Genomic DNA, 27097 nt, shown 5'->3' with positions numbered 1-27097 from the left:
AAACAGAAACCATTTCCCGGAAGGTCCACACTGGGTCTCAGGGTGTGTTGGTTGGTAACTGCTGATCCTGCATCTGATAATGTTTAAGGTGTATCATTTCAAAAAGATTTTCTGATTTAGCAGGCCATTTTCAAACTAGACCAGCAAGCAGTCACTTTTATATTGATCAAATCTTTACAGACAGTTACATTTACTGAAGTGGATCACATGTCTCAGCAACTCTCAACAAGTCTCACTAATCTCCAGTACTGCCTTACACCCTGTCCTGTTCAGACAATGTTCTGCTCCAGCATGCAGTCTCCAGCTTACAGTTAATCAAATTATTGCTTTCTGAAAGCTGCAAATTACTGCACCTTCACAATGTATTCAGGTTACTGCACCGTCAAACATATCAAGAAATGGATCAGTAACACAATTATTAATCAATGAATCGAGGCTATTTTTATCCAAAATGTAATAGAACACAACTCTTCTCACATTAGGGTAACGTTTCTTTCACAACAAGTTCATAACAGGATACATCTGTGACAAGCTTTGCATTTTGTGTCACAGTTTGATGATATCTGATGCACATGCTTTCACACCTTATATGAATATTTGCATACTGCAATTTAAACTTGCAATACAAACTATTACTCAGTACTTGTTATTAAAAATCAAGAAGGAAAAAAAAAACTGAAAGCATGCACATTATTGTCTCATCAACAGGCCTCCTCCCTACCATAACCTCCATCAACGCTAATCTCACTCATTGGTCAGTGCACAGACTCTGAACTGGAGCAGAGGAAATGAGAGGATTTAATCAAGGGTTTTCAAACTGAAGAGGTGTCTTGATGGAGTCAATTATTTTTCCCTAATAGGAAGAGTCAGTCAATGTAACAAATGATCATCAATAGTGACAAAGTGGGGAGAGAGATGAGGAGGAATTTTTGTCAAGTTGTTTAAACAAGGAGAAGGGAATGTCAATTAATTCCAATTTTTTAAAGGAGAAGTGGGACCAGTGTTTGACCCAGTGGCATCCACCTGTTGGTCAGGGTGCAGAGTTAGCAGGATGAATCCGTCAGGGAACTGAACTTGGCAACAGGTCAGGGACCTTGAATAGAACAAGAGGTTCCCAGAAGATTCACTTTTCAACATCAGGGCAAAACCAGAAATACGAGGGGACTAGACAAGTTCAGATTGAATAGTTAATATTGGGATTAGTCACTGGATAGAGTCACAGACAACAGTTAGACAATGGGAAATGGGAGAAACCATACTTCCCTTGAATAAACAGGAGACCGAGAGGCTGACCGAGAGGTAAGTCAAAGTTACAAATCATACAGCACCAGGTTATAGTTCAACAGGTTAATTGGGAAGCACTAGCTTTCGGAGCACTGCTCCTTCATCAGGTGGTTATGGAGTATAAGATCATATGATACAGAATTCATAGCAAATGACTACAGTGTGATGCCACTGAAATGATATATTGAAAAAAATTGGATTGTTTGTTAAGTCTTTCATCTTTCCGAATGACCATGTTAGTTTTGGTTCTTTCATATGTAAATCCCAGAACTTTTTAAAAGCTATATTTTCAAGTTAGCTTTAACAATAAGTGCCATCTCAGCTTGAATACTGAGGTTAAAGCCATGAGGTTAAAGTCTGTTGGTGTCCCAATGTTCAGACTGATTCTATTTCTAAAGTGGGATTTACAGGATCTTACATGGAGTTTGGCAGTTTTGAGCGAAATAGGATGTAATTCTGAAAGTACAAATTCAACTGACAAAATATTAGTGTGTGTGTGTGTGCAGGGCAGACAGCGTAAGTGTGAGCATGTGAATGTGTGTCTGTGGGGTGTGTGTGCGTGCATGTGTGGGGGTGTGCTTCTGTAATGGGGTATAAGTCTGACAGGGTTTGTGTGTGGGGGTGAGTATGGGGGTGATGTGTGTCAGTGTATGAGAGAGACCTTGTATACGAGAGAGGGTCTGCGTGAGTGTGGGTGAGTGTGTGGATGGGGGTGTGTGTGTGTGTGTGTGCGTGTGCATTCAATATACAAGATTCATTTGTTATTGGGAAGAGAAGCAAGGAATAGTAAGCAGCTGCAGAAGGAGATGAGTCAAGGAGGAAGAGAAAAGCTTCACTCTCAATCTGACAAGACATTAGCCTTCTCAACGGTGATAAAATTAATCTGTATCTTCCAAAAAACAAATTGATATCATGAAAGCCCTATGTATTAAACGAAACTGAATGATTCAAGACCAGAGTTATTCACTTCACTACTGGCATTGATGTCTTTTCCAGACTTGGTCGCAAACCTGGATTTTTCGGAGTGGAAACACAAATGTCAAGTGAGAAAGCAATGATGACATACAATCCAGTCTCTCTCCCCTAGTACCATGGGTCCACAGTTCATGCCAGTTTGGTGTCTATTCAGCTGTAAAAATTGCGGAATGTGACTTCATATCTCAGGCCAAGGAGAACGAGGTAGTGGGTGATTCTCCTGAATCAGTAGCTGTAAAAGGAAACATTTCCGTCACACAGACACTTTACAAGGTGGGAGAGTGACATACAGGAATTCATAGATACAGCCAAATAAACAAAAAGACAGGTACACACACACATAAAACACAGGCACAGACAGTAACACAGATGCAGGACCGAAGCAGGCATGTACGCACTGTTCGAGACAGAAATGCAAACATCCACAGGGAGATGTACACTGACAGATACAGGGAGAAAAACAGACACAAGTATTTATAATTTTCACACTTACAATTTGCCAGATTATAAACAGATTTCTTTTTTCCTCCTATAAGAGACACACACAAAAACAGAACTTCAATTGTCTTTTCCTTACACCAGCCCCACACAAACTTACTATTTACGCAAGGGGACATCAGTTACACGCTGCTCCCTCATCATTACCCACGTAAACTTACTGTACACTACATGGGAACTTTAGTTCCCAATTGCTCCCCAAACCTTCTTGGGTAATGTTCCTCAACTGTGGTGATGTTTCAAGCTGCTCCTACCTGTCAGTGGCAGATCCTGTCCTGCTGTCTTCCCTCTCCTCCTCCAGACAACTATACCAACGGCGATACCAATCAGAACGAGGACAGCAGCAACAATTCCAATATTCAAATGGTCATTTGTTCCCTGTAGAGATCTTGGAGATAGTTGGAATGCCTCGACTGTGGTGGGGTGACAATTGAGGAGGAGTTCAGTGTTCAATAAATAATCACAGTCACTGCTCATTCAGAAATAGCTGTACCAAGGATGAGCCTGCGTGCTAAGTTACAGTCTGTGATGTGATTGGCCGTCTGACTGGAGGGTGGTACTGGTTAGAAAGATGCACTGTGACAAGGAATACACTTTTGTAATCCACTTTAGGGAGGGAGATAATTAAATGAAGATTGTTTTCTTTTTACAAACTTTGGAATTACTTGTCATTCCAAATTCCAGTCTAGTCATCAATATGGGCGGTAAATCACCAGCCAACCTCACAATTAGTCCCCTTCCTGGTCACACAATTGATTAATCCACTTTGTAGTCCTCACAGTCAATCACTTTGTGAAAGTAATGCGGGTTCAAAGGTTTCTAGGGGAGCAAAGTGGAGATGACGTAATTATTCAAAGGACTTGTTAAAAGCCTGGAATGCTTGCTCTGCGGAATGAAGTGGGATAAGGGATGCAGATTTCAGTGGGAAACCATTTAGGAAACATTGATTACAATATCTTGAGGTTAGGAGTGGCTCTGAGAAAACTAAACAGGAATATACTCAGCTAAAGAAGGTTGAAAAGGAGGCTGGCCCAGGTGAAATTCTCAACATGAAGCAATTAAGAGCAGATCAGAAGGGGTAGGGCTGGTTATAATGAAAAGAAGGGTTACCTTATGTAGACATAGGGGACATCTGATGTACTAAATAAGTATTTAAAATAGACCTTGACTGAAAGTGACACTAACAATGAAACAATAAAAGGAGGAGGCTGCGGGAGAATAAAATGGAATAAAAATAGATTGAGAGAAGGAACTGAGGTAAAGAGAATGGCAAGTCAAAAAATGGCTGAGGGATACAATGTAGGTTACTGAGGAATTGAAGGGTGAAGATTGCAGAGGCTCTGATCACCATCTTCTTATCTTCCTCATCTATGAGGGAAATGTCAAAGGGTTGGAAAATCACTAAGATAACATTCCAGAGGACAGAGATGAACCCGGAAACTATTGACCAATCACTGTAACACCAGCAGCTGAATATCTCAGACAAGAAGAATAGGAAATGACAATTCAGACCCTTTGTATCTGTTCCACTATTTGGTGAGATCCCAGGTGATCTGCATCGGAACTACTTCTTACTTAATACCTTTAACAATCCAAAACTCTATCGATATAAGATTTGAGATTAATTGAGCTCGGGTTGACTATGTCTTATAGAAGACAGCTCTGCACAGTGAAGAGGAGATTTTGAATGTCTCTCCTGGAGAGGCAGACTCTGATTTGAAGGCCTTCTCCCTTTTCCTGGACTCCCTGACATGGAAAATAAATCTGTTTCATTGACTTTATCAATAATTCCTTTAAGAATCCTAAAATACTCGATAAAATCACCATGAACTTACTCTGCCTCAGTGAAGATCAGTAAGCTTTCCTCATAATTAAACTTCTGAAATTGTGCAACATTTAGGTAAATCTGTGCTAAATTCCTCCCAACACCATTCTCACTGTACCTTTCCGAAGGAGCAATGCTCAGAAGTGGACACAATTATACTCCAGACATGACCCTAACTACAGTTAAACTACAAAATGAACACATGGCACCAGTCTTCCCAATGAAAGCAAATGATTTAGTGACTCTAGTTATGGAGACAAAAGTTATAGATAGGAGAATGATAAATGGAAAGATGTATGAAAGACATTAGGTTTGTTATTTATCTGGCCCAGATGGAACGTGTCAGAGATTATTGAAAGCTCATGTACAAATGGCAGAAACATGGGTCACCATCTCTCAGTCTTCATTAGGTACAGGTGAGATAAATGGAAGGGGTCGAGTCACTCCTGTTCTAGCATCATTCATTGAAGCAAGGATAAATCCAGGAAAGTACAGGGCAAGCAGTCCAACAGCAGGGGAAATCATCATCAGGGACAAAATCAACTTTCATTTGGAAAGGCCTGGATTAATCGTACAAAACTATTATGGATTTATTCAAGGGACGTTATGCCTGATTAACAATGTAGCAGGGAAAGTTGATCAAGTTTGTGTGCAGCACATGTTACGTATGTGGACTTGTTGAAGCATTCAACAAACTCACAGAAAGGAGGCTTGTTAAGAAGATGCAGGCAAATAGAATTAAGGGATAAGAAATTAGCTGAGTGACAATGCAAAGATGGGGATGAATAAAGGTCTTTCTGGCTGGAAGGTGGGTTGTAATAGTGTTCCCAAAGTAGCCCCGAACTGGGAGTCTATTCCACTTTGCAAGTCTTTTTATATGTTTGTGGGTGAGAAGCTGCCTGTCCGTTAGCATGTTGAAATAGCTGCACCAAAGGGTAAAACAGTGTGTAATTGACAGCTCTGTCTCTCAACAATTTTATCAATTACGCAATATGTTTTTCATAGATAAACAGCTGTTTCATTTTTAGAAGTTTCTGCTATGATGCTTTTGAAAGATCAGAATCCTTGTCATTTTTATTGAGCTGCAGTGAAGGGAATTTCTTACAAATCAGTGATTGACTGCTTTATAAAATAGATATAGATGTACAAATATAAAGATTGTAGTGAGTGAATGAGCCATTATACTGCCACAGATTCACATGATGAATTACAAGATCAGTGTGACAGTGGTGCATAGTTTAGAATTGGCAGCATGTGTGAAACCTTTTAACCTTGTATTTCAAGTTCAGTGAAACTCCAGTCCCTCATCAGGCACTAGCCCCATAGTCTCTGACACACACCATCCCAAAGACCCTGACACAAACACATTGTCTCCCGCAGTCCCTAGCACACACACACCCATCCTCCGCCACAGTCCCAGACACACACTGTCTCCTACAGTCATCCACATATACCCAATCCCCAAAAGTTGCGATTGCTCTTACCCAACTGTCGGGTCTCCAACCCTTCACTGCTGTGTTCATACTGACAGGAATAGGTGGCTCTGTCCTCCAAGTTGATTACTGCCCACCTCCTGAATTGGTAAGTACCATTGTGGTTGGGCAGAATGCCAGTAGAGTATGTCTCCCCGATTGGTCTGTCATTTTTTAGAAGAATGACTTCAATGTCGCGAGGGTAAAATCCCGTCACGAGACAGGACAGTTGGGCTGAATCAGTTGCTGATGCAGTATCCACAGTAAGGAACATCTGAGGAGCAACTGAGAAAGTGAAAGAGATCAGCGTTGCATAAGCAAGACGCAGGGATTGATAAATATCCTTTCAAATTGGAGTTTAAACCAGATCCGAAGGAATCTTTAATCCCCCTTTAACCTGGGGTTGGACCCTGACCCAAGGAATCATAAACTCCCCAATAATCTGGAGATTAGACCTTTCATCTAAAGGTGAAATAATGAATATCATTCACTGCTCCCTAACAGACTATCATCTCAATCTTTGCTCCCACCAATTCCCACTTCTCAGACTCCATGACTCTCAATTGCCTGTTGTTCACTCTCACTCCTGCTCCCCTATCTTATTATTAATTCACCTCTACGTACTCAGTTGCCCCTCAACCTCAGTCTCCCCTCATTCACTCATCTCATACCCTCACTTTCATTCCGATGTGGTGTTTAAGGAAGTGATAGAGTGATAACGTCACTGGACTAGCGATTCGGAACACGAGAACTTGAGCAATAAATACTGGCCAAGCCACCAATGCCCACATCCCATAAATGAATTGAAAAATACTCCCTCTCTCTCAGACATTCTGACACTCTGCTCTCCACCCAGCCCTCATCCCTCACTCTCTCTCCCCCAATAATCTCCCCAACCCCTTCCCCCTCACTCACTCACTGGGTTTTAGTTCTCTCTTTCCCTGCTTCAAGTATGTTTTCAGCCACTCAATGCAGGTTCTCTCCAGGTAAGCCTTCCTCTGTAGATTCCTGGCTTTATCCTGGTCCCACGTGTTCTTGGTGATCAATCCCCAGGATACTGGGGTAACCCACACCATGTGCTCCTTGTCAAAGCTGATGTAGTCCTGGCCATCCCAGGCTTCCTGGTGAAATCCATTGCTTTTCCCGTCATCTTGGAGCTCACAACCATGCATTATCTGGACCGTGTGAATCCCTGTCAATCAAGCACAGAGCCAATCAAAGATCATCGCACAGAGAACCCACTTACCCTGACCTCTGGGTTAGCAGAGAGGGCCAAGTGGGAGGTTTTCATCTTCCCAGTTCCTTCTATTCTCAAACACTCCAAATAGTGAAAAGAAGGAAACAGACCAATCCTGTTCCATTCGGAACAATCCTGTTTAAAGGAAGGAGAATCCACACAGCGAGAGCCTCACATCAGTCACAGGCAAAATACTGAAACATATTATTATTAGGGACAAAGTAACAGGTTCATAGTTTATTTACACAGAGTTAACATGCATTTATGACTGGGACATCATCTTTGACCAATCCACTTCAACTTCTCAAAGACAAAATGAATATTGTAAATAAAAGGAGGAGCTAGTGAAGCTGGTGTATAATATGGGAATTTGAAATCAGTTTTGATAAGGTGCCAGATATGAGGTTATTCCAGAAAATAGTGATTGATGGGATTCAGCACTGATGAATGGACCAAAAGCAGACAGTCAGTGTAAACTGGTCATATTGGTATTGGTGAGCTGTAACTAGCAAGGGCCATGAGGGTCAGTAGCCAGGACAAACCTGAGGACACAGACGGTGGTTTGGGATAGAGAAAACGTGTATGTGAGAGGGCAAGAACATTGCAATGTGGAGAAGCATTAAATTAGTTGAAAAATAGGAAAAGCAGAATTTGTTTGAATGGTGAGGGAGAGGGGAATGTTTGCAATCAGAGGAATCTTGGTATTCCCTATTTGTCGAATCACAGGATCATTAGAGCATTGATAACTAAGTCATGGAGATAGAAAGCAAGAAAACAGATCATGCCAACCAAATAACCGAAATTAATCTAGTCCCTTTTGCCAGCATTTGGCCTATATTCCTCTGAACCATTCGTTTTCATATGCCTTTTAAATGTTGCAATTGTGCCAGCCTCTGGCTCTGACAGGTTATTCTATACACACACCCACTGTTATGAAACTGAAGGCCTGAAAGAGAGAGAGTGAATGCTGGTCTGAACTGAGAGCTTACAAGCAGCTGTGCATATGGCGAGATGGCAGTCCCAGAGTGTGCTGGAAAATTGAAAATGTGTAACATTTGGCCATGAAAGGGATATCTGACTTTGGTAGATTAAATTCAAATTGTTATCAAAACAGCAATCACTTTAAATTATGACCCACGATACTAAAACCCAATCAATTATGAGTTTCTTGCTTTGCTAACATAGAACATGGAACGTAGAAAAGTGCAGCACAGAACAGGCCCTTTGGTCCACAATGTTGTGCTGAGGATTATTTCTAATCTAATTTAAAAATAACCTAACCTATGAACCCCTTGATTCACTGCTGTCCATGTGCATGTCCAACAGACGCTTAAATGTCTCTAATGACTCTACTTCCACAACCAACGCTGGCAATGTATTCCATGCATTCACAACTCTCTCTGAAAAGATCTACGTCTGATGTTTCCTCTATACTTGCCTCCTAACACCTTAAAGCTATGACCCCTCATGCCAGTGAATCCTGTCCTGGGGAAAATTCTCTGGCTAACGACTCTATCCATGCCTCTCATTACCTTGTATACCTCGATCGGGTCACCTCTTTTCCTTCTGCTTTCTAGAGAGAAAAGTCCAAGCATAGTCAACCTCTCTTCGTAAGACAAGCCTCCAGTCCAGGCAGTAAACCTTTGCACCATCTCCAAAGTCTCTGTATCTTTCCTATAATAGGGCAACTAGAACTGGACACAATATTCCAAATGTGGTCTCACCAGGGTTTTGTAGACCTCGCGGCTCTTAAACTCAATCTCCCTGTTAATGAAAGCCAAAACAACATATGCTTTCTTAACAACCCTATCCACTTGGATGACAACTTTGACAGATCTACGCACTTGAACACCAAGATCCCTCCCTTCCTCCACACTGCCAAGAATCCCATATTCAGCATTCAAGTTCGACCTTCCAAAATGCATCACTTTGCATTTATCCAAGTTGAACTCCATCTGCCATTTCTCAGCCCAGCTCTGCATCCTGTCTATGTCGCACTGCAGCCTGCAATAGCCCTGAATATTATTGATGACACCTCCAACCTTTGTGTCATCGGCAAATTTACCAAGGCACCCCTCAACCTCCTCAACCAAGTCATTTATAAAAACTGCAAAGAGCAGAGGCCAAAGAACAGAGCCCTGTGCGACACGACTCACCACTGACCTCCAGGCAGAATACTTTCCATCTACAACCACTCTCTGCCTTCTGTCAGCCAGCCAATTCTGAATCCAGACAGCCAAATCTCCCTGTATCCCATACTTCCTGACTTTATGAATAAGGCTACCGTGGAAACCTAATCAAGTGCATTGCTGAAGTCCACATACATCACATCCACTGCTCGACCTTCGTCAACCTGTGTCATCAACATCAAACCATTGAGAAGATCTGATGTTGGGGGGCATTTAAAACAAGCCAAAAGAAGCCAAACCAATGTCTTGTATAGCCACAATATTCATCCCAACTCCTGTACTTAATCTTCTGACCAGTAAAGTCAAGTGTGCCAAAAGCCTTCCTCACCATCCTGTCTACCTCCGACTCCACTTTCAAGAAACTATAAGCCTGCACTTCGAGGTCCCTTTCTTCAGCAACGCTCCCTAGGACCTTACTGTTACGGTGTACAAGTCCTGCCTTGATGTGCCCTATCAAAATGTAGCACCTCACATTTATCTAGATTAAACTCCATCTATCACGCCTCGACATTTGTAGCTGTGCTAGCTTATACAACAGTGACTCAGCAGTGCCAACCTACCCACAAATTCAGAGATGAAATTCCGGGGGAATGAAACAGAAATGAGTAAGAATGGAAAGATATCAAGGGTTGGAGAGAATAGACAGACACAAGGAATGGGGGCACAGAGGATGGAAGACTACAGAGACATGGAGGATGGGAGTAATAAAGAGATGGGAGAATGGGTGATAACAGAGAAAACTGAGGTATCAGGTGTGGAAGTGGGTAATAGGCAGACATATGGAGCCAGATGGAGGGTTGGTCTCACCTCCATTCTGGTTGGTGCGGTTTAAGGCTGTCTGAATATTGGTCAGCCCGATGTGCTCAGAGCTCCTCAGGACCTGAGTCTGCTGTTCCCAATACTCAGGGCCCTGACACTCTGCCATCCATCGTTGCCGAGGGATCACTTTGCGAAGATCACTGTCGTAGTAATCAATTGGGATATCATCGACATAACCAACGGCCAGAAACTCAGGCAAACCAGGAATTGGGGTCATTGCAGTGTAGAAATACCGGAGGGAATGAGAGCCTGAGACAGGGAGAGGAGGAGGAGGAGAGAGAGGATGATATCAGGACTTGAACCTCAAAAACATTGCAGAGCTCCTTGCAAATAAACTCTGACAGAGAATCCACTGTACATTAATCCCAGAGCTCCCTGTAAATAAACCCCGACACATAGCTCCCATAAGTAAACCCTAAAATATAGAGCTGCCTGTAAATAAAACCAGACACTCACTAGTTCTGACAGTATTTATTAAAGTATGTTTTTGTTGTCTAAAACTCTGGAGAACTGCTTTCTGTTGTGGGCACTGCATCTTCATAAGGATAGATTGGTTGAAGTGTATATCTCAAACAGACAGATACTGAGCTTTGAACAAGTTACAGAGACCTGGCTTGTATTCCACTGAAAACAGTTTCAACCCTACTGTTGTCAGAATAATGAATGGACTCTCAAACCTGTAGCATTTGCCTGTGCCCGTGTTTTTGTTTTTGCCACTGTTTACCTATTATTTACTTATCTATGCTGTTTAACTACGTGATCTGCCTGGATTGCTTGCAAGACAGAGTTTTTCACTGTGCCTCGGTGCAATTAACAATACATGCAATTCAATTCATTTCAATTACAGCATGATCTCATTGAGATGATGAGACTATTTAAAGGATTTAATTGCAGAGAGATGTTTTTGAAGTTACAGTGTTGCAAATGCATGGCTTGATTGTCAAACTGTAGCTGAGCTCTTTCTCCAGCCTGAGACTGAATGCACTCTCTAACACCATTACTCACTGAGGTTTAATGTCCCAGTACCAAGCCTGACACTGCAAACCTGCTTGAGCCAATTACCCACTGATTAAGGGTTATTGCCTCAAGAGCCAGTAATATGCTCTCTGACTCCAGTACCAACCTGCATAGACCACTCCACACAGAGAGACCAGCACTGAGAAACGGACCATTGCAGCTTCCTTTAACAGGTTGGAATAAATAATTTACGAGGAATCTTTTCCAAGGAACTGTGTTCCCTGTCGAGTTCAGACTGGATGATTCCTGTGCTCTTGACCACTTCAGATCGGGTGACTCCTGTGCTCTGTGAGCAGAGTCTTATGTGATAATGTAACCTGAAAGGCACACAAGCAGCTTTAAGGGCTGCTCCACAGACCTGGTCCCCTGCAGATACAGGAAACCACAACACTATTAATTGCAACACAAGTGTACTCAGGCAAAATGTAAACGCGTGAAGTTTGGTGGAGGGACTAATGGCTCAATAAGGTTAATTGCCTGGGAGTTGGCAGCAGCTAAGAGTACTGCTGATTGTCTGAGAATTTGGGCTGTGTGTCATTTTTTTAAGCACAGACAGATAGATTAGGACAGGGATCATAGATCATAGAATCCTGACAGTGTGGAAACAGGCCCTCCGGCCCAGCAAGTCCACCCCGACCCATCCTCCTATGGCTGTACATTTACCTCTTACTAAACTGACACATGCTTGAAAACTATGGACAATTTTGTAAGGCCAATTCACCTAACCTGCACATCGTTTGACTGTGGGAGGAAACCTGAACACCTGGAGGAAACCCAGATTATCACATGGAGAATGTGCAAACTCTGCACAGTCACCCAAGGCTGGAATTGAACCCAAGTCCTTGGCGCTGTGAAGCAACAGTGCTAACCACTGAGCCACCATGCTACCGAATCTCCAAAAGATCCTAGAATATTTGCAGATCCTATTTTTCACACTGAGAACGTGGGACAAGGGTTGAAAGGAAGTGAAATGGAGAGAGAAGCTGCCATGATGGAGCCCAGATTGAAATTCCTATTCTCCACTTGATTCACTTTCAATCTAAAAAAGGTGGGAATGACTATCCATTCACAAGGGACTGGCCTGAGGATAGGTTATGGAGGGGCTAAGTTGGGCTTTAAGATCTTCCTGCAGCTGAGTGAGTTTGAGCCTCAGCAAAGACAGCTATCTGATGAAGGGCTTGGTTCCAGAGGGGAACAGCCTGTCCACAACAGCGAGAAATCTGCCCCAGGGGAAGTGTGAAGACAGCAGGATGAACAGTGAAGGGGGTGGAATGTGAATGAGGAAATGGTGTAAAAGAGAGGCAAAGAACAGTGAGGGAAGGAAAATGCAGGAAGGAGAGGGGATGGGGCTACACTAAGGCCAATGAGTGTGCTATTTTCTATCTTATTCCATGAATCAGTTAGGTGATGTAACTTTTTTATCCTTTATTTCTCCAATTTTCTATCTAAGATTGCACCATTAGGAGCCCTCCCTCCACATTATTACCATTACGAGCGACATTGCAAACTTTGCACTGTATTCTTGTACTTGAGAACAAGTGACAATTAATCTAATTCTAAAGAAATTGCACAGAAGCTGAAGGAGGACTGATGGGGTTGTGAATGGGGAGAGAATTGAGGGCCATTCTGAAGAAGGGTCAATGGACCCGAAATGTTAAACTCTGCCTTCTCTCATTACCTATATCACACAATCTATAAATAAAGTAGTGTTACTTCTGCAATTATAATTACTTATACAAAATAAATGAACTCACACCAGTGTGTAATTGTTTCAGCCAAGAACTGAGACGACAAGAATGGAAACTATGTGGAGGAAATACATAATTTTTTTTGTATTAGCTAAAATTGTATGCAAGAATGAAACGGACTGCAAAACAATGGTAGATATTACAGGCAAATAGATAAGATGCTGTGAGGGGAGGCAGTTAAAATAGATTCGCCTGGACAAACAATAGGTATAAACATCTGTTTTCCACTTTTACAGAAACACAGGAACAAACCCCAATTAAGAGGGTCTTAATGATAAGATGCTGAGAGGGGAGGCACAGATGGAGGGAGTAGATAATGGTAAGGAAAGGATGTGCCTAACAGCGGGATGAGGTCAAATGGCCTTGTGAGGCCAGAAATAAGCATTTTGTCACAGACAAGGCCGGATAAGGCAAGAGATAAACCGGAGTAATGGGTGTCGTTGTTAGGGAAGTGGAAGATGTAAACAGGGGAGGAGCAATGAAATTTAAAAAAAGAAACCAAATTATATAAATATTGAGTATTTGTTGAATTCGGTATTTTTTGTCCCTGCCTTGTGGACATCACACCCACTTGCAAGTGTGAAATAAATGACACTACTGATTCAGATCTTGTCTCGGACTGAAATTATTGACGTGAGTGAGCTTTGTTTCTCACAATTGGGGGCTGTCCAAGATGTTCTTCTATCGGCGAGGGTTGTGGTGGCCCTGGACACTGGGAAGACGCGTCCCGTTCCCAATTGAGGAGCAGTCTCGTGTCCCGGTTTGGTCCGCTCCCTTGGGAGACTGCAACGAATCCCACAAGAGAGACATCTGAATCAGACAGTGAAAGGAGTTTGATAGAAAATACGGCAAAAAGGGGCCAGGCAACTCTGTGCACAGACCAAGGTAAGAAAATTGACTTTTAAGTACTGCCTTGGTGGCCGGGATTGAGTTTTAGTAGTTAATAAGGGACTAACGAAGGAACTCAATTTGGTTTGTGCCGTGGATAAGGAAAAAGCCTCCGGGAGAACAAAAGAAGAAAAAGGCAATGGAAATAGAGGCGGGGTCTCTTACAACATACCTCCAGAAAGTCCATTGGGCAGGATGTGTGGAATTGGAAAAATTATACTTGTACAAGGGAAAAAGATGATTAAATATTGTTGCTTTGTATGGACTAAGGAATCCATTCTTTGTCTCGCCGTCTTCTGGCCAAAGTACAGGTCGGACGAAGACTGGGTTTGTAAATATCTGAATTTATATGTCAATGTGTGAGAGAGAATGAAAAGAGCTGTACAGCTGGTAGAAAGTTTAACCCTTTGTGATTTGGTTTGAATGCACATTTGTTTGTTGGTGATTGAATGTTTGCGCTTTATTCGGTGGAGCCTGAGTTCCAGGATTGTTTTGAATCTGATTTTTATTATGGAAACTTAACATGATGCCTTTTAATGTTAAGGATTCTACAGAAATTATGAAAAAAAAGATGATAACTCCTGTTCTTTTTACAGGTCATGACTGCCTTACTATCAGTTACTAACTAATTCTTTTATCCTTACATAAAAGCGATTTATGGAGGACAGTTGAAGTTTCAGTTCCACATTAGATTGTAGTAAAAACAAAATTCTATGGTTAATATCTGTGACCTTGGATTCGGCCATTGTTCTTGCATTAGAAGTTGTTTTTTTAAACTTGAATATACAGATTCTTTTAAGGCAGTTCTGATTATTTCATGACCTATAGTATTGTAATTAAGCAATGATTGGTCAGGACTACTTAAGAAAACTAAGTTTGGATTTAAATTAAAGGACTAAAACTGGGTAATTATAGTGGATTTCAAAGTTGGTAATGTATGCATTTTACATTTTAAATATTAAATACTGAATAAATTAATGTAAATATATAAATATATTTATTTAAATATATAAATATATTTAAATATATAAATATATTTACAAGTTAGGAACAGGCTTTAAAATTAGTCAAGCATGAATTGATGAATTTGTATTTGAAGTTATGGGGAGCTAGAAATATTGCAATATTTCTTAAAAAAGAAGGGGAAGAAAGTAATGACTTATCCCCTTCGGGAGGTACTAATTGTAAGTGCCCTCCTTACCAGTGGGGATGTCAGAACATTTAAAAAAGAAATGAAGGTCCTGGTTGAGGATCCGGTAGGGTTGTCTGAACAAATTGATCAATTTTTGGGGCCCAGTCTGTATACGTAGGCTGAGTTAATGTCTATTTTGAATATACTATTTACTGGGGAAGAAAGGGGACTTATACAAGGAGCAGCCATTAAAATATGGGAGAGGGAACACCCGATTGGAGATGGGGATGCTGGACAGGGTGAGTTGAAGTTTCCCCTCAGAGACCCCCAGTGGGAAAATCAAAACCCGGAGCATAGAGAAGAAATGAGGGAATTGAAAGACCTGATTCCAAAAGGAATAAGAGAGGCAGTTCCAAAGTCGCAGAATTTGACTAAAGCCTTTCAAGTTGGACAGGAGAAAGATGAAACTCCCTCAGCTTTCTTGCAGAGATTGAGAGACTCAATGCGGAAATATTCTGGAATGATCCCTGAGGACCCAGTGGCACAGGGTCTTTTGAAAGTATATTTTGTGACAAAGGCATGGCCAGACATACAGAGAAAGATACAGAAGATAGAAGGGTGGAGTGAAAAACCATCAGATGAATTGTTAAGAGAGGTACAGAAAGTGTTTGTAAAGAGAGAGGATGAGAGACAATAACAGAAGGTGAAAATGATGGTAGCTACGGTTGATGAGGTAGTTAAGAAAAGAATGGAACCAATATTGAGCAACTGGAGCGGCAGGTGGCAGCATGTAGGACAGAGAGGACGTGAGGAGAGAGATTGACCCTATTGTATGGGCTAGAGAAGGGAATTGTGGAGGACTACAAATCCCTCCCCTTGAAATAAATTTAAAAAGGAAAGGGGACGTAGTCTGTGAGCGACAATATCCCATTTTCATCGAAGGTAAACAAGGACTGTAGCCAGTAATTGAGGGACTGATTAGAGATGGATTGTTGGAGCCATGTATGTCTCCTTATAATACCCCAATTCTACCTGTACGGAAATCTGATGGAACTTATCGATTGGTGCAGGATTTGAGAACATTAAATGGAATAGTACAGATCAGACACCCAGTGGTGCCAAACCCCTATACGTTATTAAGTAAGATCCCTCATGACCACACATGATTTAGTGTGATAGATTTAAAGGATGCCTTTTGGGCTTGTCCCTTGATGGAGGAAAGTACAAATTTGTTCGCCTTTGAATGGGAAGACCCCAGGACAGGATGGAAACAATAACGGTGGCCTGTGCTCCCCCAGGCGTTTACAGAATCCCCAAATTTATTTGGACAGATGTTAGAACAAATATTGGAGATATTTAGCAGCCCCAAGGGGACTACCCTGTTGCAGTATGTAGACGACCTCTTAGTAACAGGAAAGAGAAGAGAAAGAGTAGTAGAAGCCACTGACAAATTTTTGAATTTCCTGGGCCAGCAGGGCCTGCGAGTATCTACAAACAAATTACAATATGTGGAGCGAAAGATAAGCCCGGAAGGGATAGAGGGAATATTGGGGATGCCGCTGCCCAGGACTAAACAGGAGTTACGGAAATTTTTGGGTCTAACAGGATATTGCAGATTGTGGATTGATTCCTATGCTCAAAAGACTAAGAAATTATATCTCAAACTATTAGAGAAGGAACCAAAATGTCTAAGTTGGGATGATGAGGAAAAAAAACTAGTTGAGGAACTCAAAAGAGATCTGATCCATGCCCCCGTGTTAGCCTTATCTTCCCTCGATAAACCTTTCCACCTCTTTGCTACTGTAGAGAAGGGAGCGGCCTAGGGAGTATTAACCCAGAGGTGGGGAGGAATGAAACAGTCAGTAGCATATATTTTGAAGCTGTTGGATCCAGTATCCAGGAGATGGCCTGAGTGTGTGCAGGCTGTGACTGCCACTGAGAGTGGGGTGTCTAAAACAATATTGGAGCACATAATTCCCCGATATGGGCTAGTAAACCGAATAGGTTCCGACCAAGGAACTCATTTTACCTCTAAAGTGTTACAGGGGGCAATGAAAGGGTTGGGAATTTCCTGGGAGTTCCATACTCCATGGCACCCACCATCATCAGGAAGGGTTGAGAGAATGAACCAAACACTCAAACGACAGCTCTCTAAATTGATAATAGAAACCAGACTCCCTTGGACCAAATGTTTACCTATAGCTCTCTTGCAAGTACGAACAGCCCCAAGAAAAGATTTGGGACTATCCCCCTATGAAGTCTTATTTGGATTACCTTGTCTGGGAACGAATGGAGAATTGCCAGTTCCCGAAACTAAAGATTTGTTCTTAAAGAAGTATATACTGGGCTTTTCCTGTTTGTCTTTCCTCAGGAAACAGGGTTTATTGGCACAGACTCCGCCCCTTGAATTCACGTTCATCCCATCCAGCCAGGGGATTGGGTCTTAGTAAAATCATGGGCAGAGACTAAATTGCAACTGGACTGGAAAGGGCCGTACCAGGCTCTTTTGCCTACCGAAACGGCAATAAGGACAATAAGCAATAACGGAGAAAGGCTGGATTCACTACACTCGGATCAAAGGGACAGTGAACTCTCTAGTTGAGGAAGACGTCTGGACAGCCGATTCAACGCAAGACCCACCGAAACTCAGACTAAAGAGACTTTGAGTAACTGATTATACAGTGGCGACGCGAGCGCGGGATTATTTCTGTAGGATTGTATATTAAGTCTTTTTTGTGCTTCAGCATGATTTTTAGAGTATTGGGAATGCTTAGAGTTATGATGCTAGCCCTCTTAGTATTGGGATTTTGTCAAATATTATCTTCATATGTATTATTAACAGTTCCTGAGTCTACTAATCTCCAAGTAATAGACGCTGATGCGTGCAGCTTAGTAAATTGTGGGGATGTAGATAATCAGAGACAGTACCGCAGCTTTGAGATACAGCTTAAGTCCAATGGGGATGTCCTTGGGGATGGTACTTGGTATAATGGTCTCATCACAGTACACCGGACCCCCTTCCCACCAGCTCGCGATTGTCCCGATAAAAAGTGTAACCCAATAAAGCTAACAATAAAGAAAACCACATGGCACGCAGCAATTCGGGGGGGGGGGGCACCTATGAGATACAATTAACTGAAACATCTGGGATAGAAATGAAAGCAAATGGGAAGGATTTCTCGGGCTGTTGTTTTCGAATTAGCGTAGGACAGGGAAAACGAGCGGAACTACTGGATAATGAAATACAACCTTTCACCCCTCCTGATGACCCTAAAGTAGTAAAAATTATAGAGGTAAAGGACTTGAAACAGACTATCCAAATAGAAACTGGGTACGGGGATGCAAATCCCTGGGTTGAATGGGTAAAGTATACTGTAAAAAGTCTGAACAAGAGCAATTGCTATACATGTGCCTCCTGTGGCCAGTGACCCAGGTGGTTCCCTTTCCGCTTGGGGTGGAAGTGAGACAGGTGGCAGGTGGGGTTGCTGGGAGGGGAGGGTGGGTTGGTGAGGGGGGGGGGGGGAGGTGTGGACCTGACAAGTGATTTGTGGAGGGAATGGTCTTTACAGAAATCAAATCGGGTTGAGGAGGGAAATCTCTGGTGATGGGGTATGTTTGTAGATGGCAGAAATGGCAAAGGATGATGAGATGTATATGGAAGTTGGTGGGTTGAAAGGTGAAGACCCGGGGGTGAGGGTTCTGTCCTTGTTGCGTTGGGAAGGGTGGGGGTTGAGGGCAGAGGTGCGAGATGTGAATGAGATGTGCTGGAGGGAAAATTGCGATCTTTGAAGGAGGCGTTCATCTGGAGTGTTCTGTGGTGGAACTGTTCCTCCTGGGAGCAGATGCGGCGAAGGTGAAGGAATTAGGAATAAGGGATAGCATTTTTACAAGAGGCACGGTGGGAGGAGGTGTAATCCAGGTAGCTGTGGCAGTTGGTGAGTTTGTTGAAGATATCCGAATTGAGTCAGTCACCGTTGATGGAGATGGAGAAGTCCAGAAAGGTGAGGGAGGTGTCTAAGATGGTCCAAGTGAACTTTAGGTCAGGGTGGAATGTGTTGGTGAAGTTGATGAACCGTTCAACCTCCTCGTGGGAGCATGAGGCGGTGCCGATACAATCAATTAGCAAAGGAAAATGTGGAGAATAGTGCCAGTGTAACGACAGAAGGTGGACTGTTTCACATAACCAATAAAGAGACAGGCATAACAAGGGCCCATGCGGGTGCCCATGGCAACCCCTTTTGGCTGGAAAAAGTGGAAGGGTTCAAAGGAGGAGTTTTTGAAAGTGAGGACCAGTTCAGACAGAGAAATGCGAGTGTCAGTGGAAGGATTCTGGTGGGGATGCCAGGTGAGAAAGAAGTTAGGGTTTGGAGGCCTTTGTCATGGCAGATGGATGTATATAGGGACTGGATGCCTTTGGTGAAGATGAGACATTGGGGGCCAGGGAAACAAAAGTCTTGGAGGAGATGGAGGGTGTGGTTGGTGCCCTGAACATATGTGAGGAGTTCCTGGAAAAGGAGGCTAGCACAGTATCGAGGTATGTGGAGATGAGCTTGGCGGGCTGGAACAGGCTGAGACAATGGGTCGGCCGGGCCAGTCAGGTTTGTGAGTCTTTGGTCAGCGGTAGAGCTGGGCAGTGCAGAGAAAGCAGAGTTCTGAAGAAGGGTCACTGTACTCGAATAGTTAACTTTGCTTTCTACTCACAGATGCTACCAGTTCTGCTCAGTTAGCCTGAAATTGTGTCAGCTCTGCTTAGATTAAACCCATGAAAACAAGACACTGGGCTGGAAGAGTTGTTAATATTGACCTACACGCTTGATAGTTTTTGAACTCAGTGTTGAGAGCTGGAGCTATAAAGTGCCCAAAGGAATACTAGAGACTAATTGTCCAGCTTCTTGTGGGTGTCACTGGAACACTACTCCTGGAAGGTGATTGTGATGGCTGAAGAGTCTGCCACCACAGTGGTCTGGTCAGGACGGCGAGCAGGAGGGGGCCATTCTCTTCTGACCATACTGAACAAGTGATTAACATGTAATTGGCAGTAGTTTTGAGAAAGTGTCACTCGACTCAAACATTAACTGCAATTTCTGTTGACAGACTGCTGAGCTTTGCCAGCAATTTCTGTTTTGTTTGTGATTGACAGTGAGTTTGGAGGTGGGAGAAAGTGTTTCTTGTTTCTTGTTTCTCATCTGTTCGCCAGTGGGAACAGTCTCTCCCTGTGTTCTGTATACAACAGCTGCAATAAGGGAGGTTTTATTCAAATGGGACGATGACAAGTTTAAACCCCCACCTGATCGGCTGCTCAAAGTCACCTCCATTTCCCCGGTCAGTTTCCCAAGTTTCAGGAAACTCATGTTGCTCCAGATATATTTGGATTGACTGTGAGAGACGTCGATCAGAGAGCCCACCCACTCTGCCCTTTGTCTGCTCTTTTGAGAGCTGGTTCATGTGCCATTACTTGTCTTTTCTAATTAACGTGGTCTTTTCAGACTCAAAACCATCCTCATTCTACATGCTATTTACTCTGCTCCTTTGAATCCCTCCACTCCCCGTCACTAATAGTTTACAGTTTCCCTTAAGAGAATTAGCAAATCTTCCCGCTACAATATTGATCTTTTTCAGTACAAGTGAAAGCCATCCTTTTTCAACAGGCCTTTTCTGCCCCAGAAGAGATCTCAATAATCCCAGAAATGCCACCATGGCATTTCACATTGTCCATCTCTGACACTTTCTTTCCTTGCCCTCACCCTCTCCATTTTAGGAAATAAATTGTCCTTTGCCAACCACTAACTCCCATAGCTACCTTGACTACAGCCCTTCACACCCACCTTCTGTAAGAATTCCATGCCATTCTCCCAGATCAAGTATGATTGGACCTATATCCTTCCAAAAACAGCTCTGTTGACATAGCTTCCTTCTTCCATAACCATGCCTTCCCACCCACTGTGCTAACAGAGCCATCAAACATATTTGACCTGTTACCAAAGCCTCCACCCTTGCCCCTTCCCATCACTCAAAACAGTATGATTGGGTCCCCGTTGTTCTCAGTTTTCGTTATCGCACAAGCCTCCGCATTCAAAGAGCCATTTGAATGGCCGCATCTGCCATTTCAGACAAGAACAGCAGCTCACCAAGCACATCTTTCCCACATTTGCCTTGCCTGCATTTCAAAGAGATGATTTCTTCCAGAACATGGACACCACCCCGCCTTCCCATGTAAATGCAGAAAGTGCCACACCTGCCGCTTCCCCTCCTCCCTGCTCACCGTCCAAGGGTCTGAACAGTCTTTCTAGGTGAAGCAGCATTTCACCTGTACCGCCTTCAATCTGGTCTATTGCATTCGCTGCAACAAATGCCGCCTACTCTATATTCGAGAAACCAAATGCAGACTGGGAAATTGCTTGGCGGAGCACCTTCAGTCTGTGCGCAAGCATGACCCTGACTTGGCCACTGCCAATCATTTTCACACAGCATCCCACTCACATTCCCACTTGTCTGTCCTCGGCATGCTGCAATGTTCCAGCGAATCACAGCAAACTGGAGGACCAACATCTGAACTTCAGACAAGACACCTTACAATCTTCTGGACTTCATATTGAGTTCAACACCTTCAGATTTCTTCCCCTTATTTTAAGCTTTACTTGTTGGATTCCCTGTCATCATGTCCTCGCGCCTCTCCCCCCAACTCCAGCTGGACTCTGTGTTCTTTCCCGATGGGCAGCTGGACATAAATATTCTGCCATTTTCACATTCCGATCACTTAATCTGGACGATCAACATCCTTTCTCCTCTCACACTCCAACAGCCCTCATGCTGCCACTGTAGCATAAATACTGTCCCCTCCACACTTCGTCAGCTCTGATCAAAAATCATCCAGTCTTGAAATAATAGCTTGCCTTCTCTTCACGGATGCTGCCTGACCCACTGTGATTCCCAGCATTTTTTGTTTTCAGGACTGATTCCAGCATCTGCAGCAATTTGCTGGTTACTACTTCTGAGATTCTTTATTTTCTCATCTTGTACCTAACCGCTTATATTCATTCTGCAAAGCCTTCATCATTTCTTTAACTATGTTATGTTAACCAATGTCTGCAACAACTTCTGGTTTCTCAATCTCCCCTTTAACAATATACTTCAAACATTTTGAGACATTCTTAATCCTGGGATTATGAAAACAGCATACCACCTTGGACACTCGCTCCTGTAGAATTTTCTGTCTATACCCTTGACAGAAGTGTCCCTCATAACAATCATTCCTTTACATTTTGTCAAACCCTGCCTAACATAAGATTTATTCTTAGTGCCCAAGTTCTGACTGTCTCTTCTATTTTCCTCTGAGAGCCTATCCTTTGCAACAGCATCCAAACTGAGTATCTCAGAGAAATAGACACTGCAGACTTCTGAACCATCTTCTTACCTTTCCTGACAGTCATCCATCGATCGATTGATCCTGATGTATAACAACATCTCTAAATCTACCAGACATCTAAGTCTGTGTCTCTTGTAAGCCCTCAATAATTTTAAACCAAAAAAAGCAGTTTACGATAGTACCTCATATATAAACTACCTTTCAGTATATCGGCATTATATTCTATAACACTAACCTGCACAACCTATTAGTTATTACAAAACCACTGACCATATGATTAGATTAGATTAGATTACTTACAGTGTGGAAACAGGCCCTTCGGCCCAACAAGTCCACACCGACCCTCCAAAGAGCAACCCACCCAGACCCAGTCCCCTACATTTACCCCTTCACCTAACACATGGGCAGCACGGTGGCACAGTGTTAGCACTGCTGCCTCACAGTGCCAGAGACCCGGGTTCAATTCCAGCCTCAGGCAACTGACTGTGTGGAGTTTGCACATTCTCCCTGTGTCTGCGTGGGCTTCCTCCGGGTGCTTCGGTTTCCTCCCACAGTCCAAAAATGTGCAGATGAATTGGCCATGCTAAATTGCCCGCAGTGTTAGGTGAAGGGGTAAATGTAGAGGAATGGGTCTGGGTGGGTTGCGCTTTGGCGGGTTGGTGTGGACTTGTTGGGCTGAAGGGCCTGTTTCCAGACTGTAAGTGACCTAATCTAACTACAGGCAATTTAGCATGGCCAATTCATCTAATATCTCATTCCCAAACTCTGTTTGGCATTTAACAGGGCATCACTGCCCTGTTTGGTTCACCTTTCAGGGTCCTGATTGGTTACTCAGTCCGAATATTCAGTTTGAACTTGTTTACGCAATAGAGAAATGGAAGGTCAAAAGAATTACTGATTTAACCAAAGTGTCAGTTCAGGAAATCAGCTCAGAGAAAAAACACAATCGCTCTGAAGGGGAAGGGAAAATGTTGGTGAAAGTATTATGGAGAAACGAGACGTGGAAATTTTTGGAAATTGCTTAACTAATGTTTGGCATTTTCTAGGTTGATCTAATGGAATCAGTGGCAGGGGGTGGGATTTACAGAACTCACTGCAGGAAACTACAGGAATTACAAGGGATGATGCTCAGAACAAAGATAAAAGAAAATTGCAGCACAGGAACAGGTTCTTCAGCCCTCCAAGTCTGCACTGATCCAGATCCTCTATCTAAACATGTTGCCTCTGTTCTAAGTTTATATATGAGATGTATCCCTCTACCCCCGCCCATTCAAGTATCTGTCTCGATAAATCTTAAATGACACTATCATGCCCACCTCTACCACCTACATTGCCAATATGTTCCAGGCACCCACCACTCTCTGCTTAAAGAACTTTCCAGGCATAGCTTCCCTAAATATTTCCGCTCTCTCACTTTGAACTCGTGACCTCTAGTAATTGAGTCCTCCACTTTGGGAAAAAGTTTCTTGCTCTTCCTCTCATGATTTTGGAGACCTCACTCAGGTCCCTCCTGAACCTCTGTCTTCCAAATGAAAATAATCCTAATCTATTCAATCTCTCTTCATAGCTAGCACCCTCTATACCAGGCAACGTCCTGGTGAACCTCCTCTGCACCCCTCCAAAGCATCCACATCCTTTTGGTAATGTGGCAACCAAAACTGCATGCAGTATTCCAAATGTGGCTGAACTAAAGTCGTATACAGCTGTAGCGTGATCTGCCAACTCTTTTACTCAATACCTCATCCGATGAAGGAAAGCATGCCATATGCCTTCTTAACCACTCTATTGACCTGCGTTGTGACCTTCAGGGAACAGTGGATCTAAACACCCAGATCTCTCTGTACATTAATTTTCCCCAGGACTTTTCCATTTACTGCATAGTTCGCTCTTGTATTGGATCTTCCAAAATGCATCACCTTGCATTTGCCCGGATTGAACTCCATCTGTAATTTCTCTGACCAACGCTGCAATCTATCAATTTTCTGCTGTATTCTCTGGCAGTCCCCTTCACTATGTGCAACTACATCAATCTTAGTGTCTTCTGTGAATTTGCTAATCAGATCACCTATACCTTCCTCCAGATCATTTATGTGGATCACAAACAACAGTGGACCCAGCATGGAACCCTGTAGAACACCACTGGTCACAGGTCCCTCACAGGTCACAGGCCACTACTACTATCTCCTGTTTATCCATTTAGCTAGTACACCCTCGACCCTATTCGATTTCACTTTTTCCATCAGCCTACCATGGGGAACCTTATTAAACACCTTATAGAAGTCCATGGGTATGACACCTACAGCCCTTTGTTCATCAATGAACTTTGTCACTTCCTCGAAGAATCCTATTAAGTTGGTAAGACACAATCTTCCCTGCACAAAACCATGTTGCCGCTCTCTGAGAGGCCCATTTTCTTCCAAATGGGAACAAATCCTATCTGCTCAGTATCTTCTCCAGAAGCTTCCCTCCCACTTATGTCAGACCCACTGTCTATAACTTCCTGGATTGTCCCGACCCTCCTTAATCCAGCGAACAACATTAGCAATTTTCCAGTGCTTCGGGGCCTCAAATATGTTCAAGGATGCTGCAGATATCTGTTAAGCCCCAGCTATTTCCTCTCTCGCTTCCCTCAGCAACATGGAATAGATCCCATCTGGACCTGGGAACTTATCCACATTAATGTCTTTTAGAATATCCACTATTTCTTCCCTCCTTATGCTAACTTGCTGAGAGTTATCAAACATCTATCCCTAACCTCAACATCCGTCATGTCCCCATGTATTTAGGAATAAGAGTGATCTCCACCAAGTTCTGCAATTACAACCCCATTTTTCAGATGCTAGATTAGCTACCATCACTCTGATATTAGTAAACATTTCAGAATTTATGAACAATAAACTCACCATTTGACAAACTCCAAATATTACAATGCTCCTAGATTCTGAAAACTGACCTATAAGCAATGGACAAATATTATTATCCATATTAAAAATACAGAATATGAATAATATAGAACAATAAGCAGAAGCAGAAGTTGCTGGGAAAACTCCGCAGGTTTGGTAGCATTTGTGGAGAGCAAACAAAGTTAACATCTCAGGTCCCACGACCCTTCTGCAGAACTTAATTCTCCATGAGCCTGTGTCAGAGTGTATATATACCCTCCACAGGTCCGGGATGTAAAATCCAGAATTGTGGTGCACTCCTTCCGAGCATGCCCTGTACCTGGAGACCTGACCAAACCAACCAATTATTCAGCTCTGAGTCTGCGGTTCAAACCCTTCACCTCGCTGCTGAATTTACCAAGGAAGTCAAAAAGATACGTTGACTATAAAACTTCATCAACAGATGATTGATTTTTTTTATGGGCCATTAACATGCAGATGTAATTTATCTAATCGGACAACAATAGACATCGGATAACCATTTACAGCGGGGTTCACACAAAATAATGCAAACTTTCACTCCATCCACACAAAAGGATTCCAATAATTCATGTGAAAATAATTTTTAGACAGTAATATCCTAACGTCAACATTTTTCAGATCTGTCCCAAAATCTTGTGAAAACCCAACATCTCCAAAATATCTCCGACTTTGCAGCAAAAACTCACATTTGGTGAGAAAACATTGGAGAGACGTTCTCTGGAAGTGCCTTCCTGCGTTTTATGGAGGAATGGACAGACCATCTCCTCAAACGTGACTGAATTACAGCCCCAAGCCCAGAAAGCTCCCCCTTCACTGAGGTTGTTTAAAACCTCCACATGGTCTCTGCTCAATTCATACAAACTTCCCACATTCCCTCTTCGAACTACATTACCCACACTACATATGGGCATTGCGCCTGCGTAGTGAAGAAAGAGGCATGCAATCTGGGGAGAATTACCCGCGATGCCTAACGGGAGTTGTAGTTCTGTTCCACAGGAGTGGCTGTCGCCGAACGTTGGAAACTGCAGCGTGAACAGTGCTGGTGTTGGAGACTTGCGCCTGTAAATGGCGACGCCTTGTGGCGGAATCCGGGATCGCAGCCTCTTCACCAGCCTGAAACAAGCCAGCTGTACTCCACTAGGAGAAAGTGGCGACCGCAGATGCTAGAGATCAGGGGCAAAAAGTGTGGTGCTGGAAAAGCACAGAAGGTGAGCCAGCATCGAGGAGCAGGACAGTCGAGGTTTCGAGTATAAGCTCTTCATCAGTAATGTGTGTTCAGTTGCTTGGAGGGCACATCACTGGAAACAAAAAAAGAACTGCAGATGCTGGATTCCGAGGTAGACAAGCAGGGGGCTGGAAGAACACAGCAAGCCAGGCAGCATCAGAAGGTGGAGAAGTTAACGTTTCAGGTATAACCCTTCTTCAGGACTGAACCGATGAATATGGATCCCTTTTCAAAACATTATCATCTCGTCATGATCATATTCCAGTTTATGAGACCTTGACGTGCACGCATTAGTTGCCATTATTTTCATTACAACAGTGATCATATATCAACCTTATCTTTATTTGCAGTGAGTTGTGTTTTGATGCCCTGTTAAAGTTTTATGTGCATCCCATCCAATTTGATTCACTGCACGTGAAATCTGAAAAACGGCTAGAGACACTGGATACTGCAAAGCAATGGGCCCTGAAAACATTCCGGCAATAGTACTGAAGATGT

The 27097-nt window shown here is 43.0% G+C and overlaps 1 protein-coding gene across 1 annotated transcript; it reads right to left on the bottom strand.

Moving 5' to 3' along the window:
• Positions 1-644: 644 nt before the first annotated feature.
• LOC132832407 (major histocompatibility complex class I-related gene protein-like) lies at positions 645-26221 on the bottom strand. The gene is made up of 7 exons (XM_060850370.1): positions 26061-26221; positions 10288-10548; positions 6974-7246; positions 6067-6339; positions 3012-3170; positions 2753-2788; positions 645-2491 (listed from the first exon to the last, which is right to left on the bottom strand). Exons 2-7 carry the CDS (start codon positions 10514-10516, stop codon positions 2445-2447), a joined length of 1017 nt encoding a protein of 338 aa, XP_060706353.1. The 5' UTR covers positions 10517-10548; positions 26061-26221; the 3' UTR covers positions 645-2444.
• Positions 26222-27097: the final 876 nt, after the last annotated feature.

Source organism: Hemiscyllium ocellatum, chromosome 35 (assembly GCF_020745735.1).
Source record: "Hemiscyllium ocellatum isolate sHemOce1 chromosome 35, sHemOce1.pat.X.cur, whole genome shotgun sequence".
NCBI lineage: Eukaryota > Metazoa > Chordata > Chondrichthyes > Orectolobiformes > Hemiscylliidae > Hemiscyllium > Hemiscyllium ocellatum.
Note: the sequence above shows the minus strand (reverse complement) of the source record. Positions and strands in the feature narration are given on the sequence as shown.

Coding starts and splice junctions, on each gene's coding strand:
- LOC132832407 (XM_060850370.1), bottom strand. CDS start 10,516: ATGACCCCAATTCCTGGTTTGCCTGAGTTTCTGGCCGTTGGTTATGTC. Junction 7,247..10,287: donor CCGCACCAACCAGAATGGAG/GTGAGACCAACC, acceptor CTTGATTGACAG/GGATTCACACGGTCCAGATA. Junction 6,340..6,973: donor AAAGAGAGAACTAAAACCCA/GTGAGTGAGTGA, acceptor TCACTTTCTCAG/TTGCTCCTCAGATGTTCCTT.